This window comes from Chrysochloris asiatica, unplaced genomic scaffold (genome assembly GCF_000296735.1).
Source record: "Chrysochloris asiatica unplaced genomic scaffold, ChrAsi1.0 scaffold00130, whole genome shotgun sequence".
Taxonomy (NCBI): Eukaryota; Metazoa; Chordata; class Mammalia; order Afrosoricida; family Chrysochloridae; genus Chrysochloris; species Chrysochloris asiatica.
The window spans coordinates 2,239,487-2,245,200 of NW_006408648.1; the positions used below are offsets into that span (position 1 = coordinate 2,239,487).

The 5,714-nt window shown below is 48.0% G+C and overlaps 1 protein-coding gene across 1 annotated transcript in view; it reads right to left on the minus strand.

Moving 5' to 3' along the window:
* Window positions 1-5,714, minus strand: part of ADCY5 (adenylate cyclase 5) — a 244,580-nt gene that overhangs the window by 31,792 nt on the left and 207,074 nt on the right. Inside the window, exons 9-10 of the mRNA XM_006869426.1 lie at window positions 1,734-1,756; window positions 1,302-1,446 (exon numbers count right to left, since the gene is read on the minus strand). Of these exons, the coding sequence (XP_006869488.1) occupies window positions 1,302-1,446; window positions 1,734-1,756 (168 nt within the window). The remainder of the gene's footprint in view (window positions 1-1,301; window positions 1,447-1,733; window positions 1,757-5,714) is intronic.

Here is a 5,714-nt window from a genome sequence, read left to right on the forward strand (position 1 = left end):
TTCTACTCCCGTAAAGATTTACATCCTCGGAAACCCTGTACAGGGTCGCTATGGGTCGGAACCGACTCGATGGCACTTAACAACAACAACAACATGCCTACTAATTACTGAGCACCACCTATGTGCTGGGAAATATGCTACAAGCCAACGAGCACCGACAAACATCCTCACAAGAGCCCCATGAAGTAGACACAGGGCTTATTTCTGAGATCAACACTCTGGGCTCAGAGAGGCTATGTGACTTGTCCAAAGTCACAGAGCTCAGACCTAAGGTCCCAAGCCCTGCGCCCAGCACTCCCATGACACCTCCCAGCTGCACTAACGGAGTTCAGTGTGGTTAGAGTTGCCCGGCCTGGGTAATACACACATTAGCTCCATTCCCTACTGGGACCAAGAAACAAACACACAAACCAATTGCTGTCAAGTCAGTTTTGACTGGCTGCAACCATGTTTCTGAGTTGAACTGTGTTTCATAACATTTTCAGTGGATGGTTTTCTTTCTTTCAGTCAAAGTGCCTCTGGTTGGATTCAAACCACCAGTTTTCCGGGTAGTAGCCAAGGGCTTAACTGTCTGCATCACCCATGGGCTCCTTTTGTATTACTGGTAAGTGTAGTTACTTTCCTTCAGAAATTGAGCCATCATAGGTGTGCCTCCTTTAATGCTGGCCCGAGACCCCAGTTTGACTGGGATGGGTCAGGGTGAAGTGACTAGACCAGGGTCTGGCTCCAGCTGGCTCTAACATTGAGCAGCCCCCATTGCAGGTCCCCAGCAACTGAATGTTGGGTCTTCTCATTCACTGTATAAGGTCATGGGACAAAAAGGCTGCAACGGCCCCTTCCAACTTTAATGCTTTGAGGTTCCAGTGTGGCAAAAGCGAACTGGCGGCCTATTTTGGGATAATAATAATACAAACAGTGCCAGCATTTATTGAATATCTATTATGTGGCAGATAGTGTTTTGTATGTATTGACTTGTTTAATCTGCACCACAACCCTTGAGGTTTGTTGTTGTTTAGTGCCATCGAGTCAGTTCTGACCCTAGCTACCCAGTATAGGGTTTCCATGGAGCAGTTGGTGGGTTTGAACCACAGACCTTGTGGTTAGCAGTCCAGTACTGATCCTACAGCACTGGTTAAATTTCCCAGATAAGTAAACCAACTACTACATGATCCCTTCCAATCAAGGAAGTCTCCTTGAACCCCCATAGCCCTGGATAGAGGAGCATCAGAATTGAGGGACAGGAGGCAAAGAGAGGGACCCTTCTGTGGTGTTGGAGGCAGGAGAGGAAGAGGCCCAGTCACCTTCTTCTCTAAGTCAGGCTCCCTGAAGGTCAAGAGGAATTTGCGAACATGCTCAGATCGCAGTCTGTCGATGCTCCTGGCATCAATGGCCCGTCCCAGAAACTCATCCACTTCATCCTCAGGGTTCGCACTTTCCTGGGCGTTCCTGGGGGGCAGGAGGCAGACACAGACAGGATGATCACTGGGGAGGTCATCAGGGCCTGGCTCTGACTGTTCACCTGGATTGCTCAGAGAGGTCTGGGAACAGATCAGGGCTGGGGAGGCTGCAATTGAAGCCAGCTGGCCGGGGTTCCTGGGACACCCTGCCTGAGCACCTATCAGCCAGCATGGGCAGGTGGGATCATTTCCATGTAGGGTGGGGAGACTGAGTTATAAGGTAGATTTGGAGATAGCCCCAGGCTGAGGGAGTAAAAATAAAAAAGTGTTACTCACTTGTCCTTGGGGTCTTCAAAGCCCTAAAAAAGAGGGAGAAAGATGGGTATCAGAACAGAGAGAAGTGAAAACATGGGGCTATAGCTGATGGGAAAGGGCAGTTCATTTTCTCTGGAGAGTTCACTGCAATCTGGGCTGCCTGAACATAGGGAGGTCTGTCACTCGCTGGTTCTTCCGATCCTTCTTTCATCTGGCAAATAATGCAGGCTTCCTCCTACAGGACAAGCTCTCTGCTAGATGCACGATGCACTATGATTTCATTTTATCTGCTGGAAAAATCCATATATCTGTGCTCTTCCAATCCCCACACCCCACTTTTTCCCAGAGTCCCCAAAGCATCTCTTCTCCCTCCTCCTGGACCTTCTCAACTCTGCACCTTCTTCAGATGGAGATCAGATAAATGACAACCTGCTCGAGCCCTCACACACGCGTGTACAGACACACTCATAGACAAACCCATCCAGACATGAAAACACACACATGCAAATACTCACACGAGGCACACTCACACACATGCACACACATACACACTCACACACTGTGAGCGCACATAAAATCTGCTGGGAAGAAAAACAGCCTGTGACCTGAAACAGCGTTTCTGGTATCTGATGTATTAATCTAAGGTCAGAGTTGCTTGGGGACACAAGAAGTCGGGGAGTACATGCCATGGGGTTGACTCCTGTTCTGTTGCTCATTTACAAAGGGCAGAAGCGGCATGTACCGAATGCCCAACTCAAAGCCCTATTTAATGTTAATTTATAAAGTACACGAAAGTACAGATTGAATTGTTTCTCCAAAGTATATGTTGATGTCCTAACCCTCTCCCTGTGAAGGTGGCCCTGTTCGGAAAGGACAGATGTGTGTCAGGTTCTGAGGGGCTATGACAGAATGGAAGGTTCCCACAATGGGAATGGGGTGTGTTACAGATTGAATTATTTCCCCAAAATGTATGTTGAAATCCTAATCTCTGTATCCGTGAAGGTGGCCTGGTTTGGAAAGATGGTTTTCTTGAGTTATGCTAATGAGAGCATACAGAAGTAGGGTGGGTCCTAAACCTCATCCCTTCTGAGTGGTGGTGTATAGGCCCAGTGACACACAGGGAGAGAACCGCCTACAAGCCAGGAACACCAAGGAGCACCTGGGGCTGCAGACAAGGAAGGACCCTCCCCTCGAGCCAGAGCCTAGACTTGGACCTCTAGCCTTCCAAACTGTGAGACAATTTTGGTCCTCTAAAACCACCCACTTATTTATTTTTTAAATTTATCCTCTCCTCTCCTACCACCCTAGTAACAATCAGAAAATATTTCTCTTTGTCAGAAAACCTTTTCATGACTTTTTACAATAGTGATCCCATGCCATATTTGTCCTTTTGAGATTTACTTCACTCAGCATAATGTTCATCCATGTTATCAGGTGTTTCACAGATTCATCCTAATTCTTGAACATTGCATACTATCCCATTGTGTGTATATACTATTGTTTGTTTTTCCATTGATGGGCATTTGGGTTATTTCCATCATTTTGCTATTGCAAATAGTGCTACAATGAACATTGTTGCTGTCAAGTGGATTCCAACTCATAGCGACCCTATATAGGGTTTCCAAGGCTTTGTATCTTCACAAGAGCGGAAAGCCTCATCTTTCTCCTGAGGAGCAGCTGACGTGTTCAAATCACAGACCTTTTGGTTTGAAGTCCAGAGCTTATCAGATGGAGCCACCATGCTCCCATAATGAACATGAGTGTGCATAAATCTATTCAGGTTGCAACTCTTAGTTCTCAAGGATACATGCCAAGATGTGGGAATGCTGGATCAGGTCGTACCTCTGTTTCCAACGTTTACAGGTAGCACCATACTGTTTTCCACAGTGGTTGTACCATTTTACTGTTCCACAATAGTGTGTGATGGTTCCAGTCTCTCCACATCCTCACCACCATTTGCTGTTTTCTGTTGTTTTGAACTTTACTACCTGGTGTGGCGCTGTAGGATAGGTGCTGAACCACAAAGTCAATTTGAACCACAAGGCCAGCAGCAATTCAAACTCACCAGCTGCTCCTCAAAACCCTACACAGGATCGCTGAGTCAGAACTGACTCGATGGTCCTTAACAACAACAATAACACTAATGCTGGGGTGAGATAATATCTCATTGTTGTTTTGATTCGCAACTTGTGGCACTATAGGATAAGCACTTGACCACAAGGTTACTTGGAACTACAAGGTCTACTAAAACCACCCACTTAAGGCATTTTGTTGTGGTAGTCCTAGGAAACCAAGGGTGGAATCCATGGAGGCACTGAAACAGACACAGGGGGATTTAGTCTAGCTCCAGCTGAGGGTCTCCAGGACCCTTGAAGCCACAGGTGGCACACCCAAGTGTTCAGCTGTGGGCTTTTTGCTCCTCTGAAGCTGCCCACACCCATGCCCTGCCCAGCCCATCTGATAGCTGTCAGCCCGGGCAAGCCTGATCTCTCTCCTTGACCTCTGAGAACTGCCAGCCCTCTTCCCAGGCCCATTGTACATCAGTGTCCCAGCCCTAGGCTGTAGGAGCTGGTATCTCGTCTTCTGGAACTTCATGTTCCCTGCCTGCCTTTGCAACGGACCCAGGTGCACCCAGCATCAAGTGGCTGCTCCCTGCTGGGGGCAGGTCCACCCTTAATGTCCCCACATCCCTTCTGAAGCCTGGACACACAGAGCTCCCTGCAGAATACCAGGAGGTACCAGCCCACTGAGTTCTACCACATGAGCCAGCCATCATTTCATTCTGGGGCTGAGACCCATGGAGCCTGATCATACACATGCAGCTCTCAATTACACCGCAACTGGTTTTCAATAAACCTGCTTCTGACTGCCTCTGCTGGCCCTGGAGTCCGGTGCTGAGCAGGGAGCAGGGTCCACTGTAACCATGCTGGATTCTGTAGGACAATAAATTGATAGCAGGTCCAAGAAATACCTTGGTCTGTAAATCATGGCAGGAATCTAACGAAGAGCCTCGCCCAACAGACTGACTTACTAGATCTAGGACAACGGGCAAATTATCTAGCCACTCCCAGTAAGGAGTCCTGGTGTGGCGCTGTACGATAAGCACTGGACTGCAAGGTTGGTTTGAACTGCAAGGTCGGCGGTTCAAATTCACCAGCCGCTTCTTGGAAACCCTATACAGGGTCACTATGAGTTGGAATCGACTTGATGGCACTTAGCAACAACAAGAAGTCAGGCTGGGAGAACCATCAGAGCTATTCCTACACTCTGACCTTCAGCTCTTCTAGGGGAACAGCCCAGCTCAGAAGTTTGCTTTGGTTCTTGTGTCTGCTCCGTCAGCTCATCCACACAGCAGGTGCCAAGGGTGAGAGGTCTGTGCTTCTTTAGACTCAGGTCTGCACACTTTGCCCTAGTGAGGATACTTGTCTTTCCCAGGCACTCGGGCCCCTTCAGCAAGTAGAGCTTCCCTGGATTTGGGTAGATGAGTAAGGAGCCCACACACTCTATTGCTAACCTTGGTTACTAACAAATAAACTTAAAGACCTTCAAACACTCATTCATTCACAAACCAGCATGGCTAATCACTACAGTTTAAATGCAGTGTAAACGTTGGAACAAGACTGAAAGAATAAACTGACTGTGTTCGGACCTTTCTAATTGCTCTCAATCATGGTTCCCCCACCCCCACCCCAATTTTAATTACTTGACTCCATCTTCAGTGAAACTAGATTGTTACTGATACAGTTTTTATCTCACCCAAATGTTAGCCAGTTGGGGTAAAAGCTCTCCTTCTGTATATTGTTCTCAAAGATTTCAGGTAAGTTTAATGTCAAAAGCCAAGGGTATGCCTGGCAGCTGTTGGAACCTGTCCTGATCCCCATCCCAGGTTGCATTGGGTCAGAGGTCTGTACTTTGGTGGCACTGCCCAGCTGGGGTAGGGAGCATTTGCTCCCACAGGCTGCTGCAGAGGCAGGCTCTCCCTGGCTCCGCTCTTCCGATCTG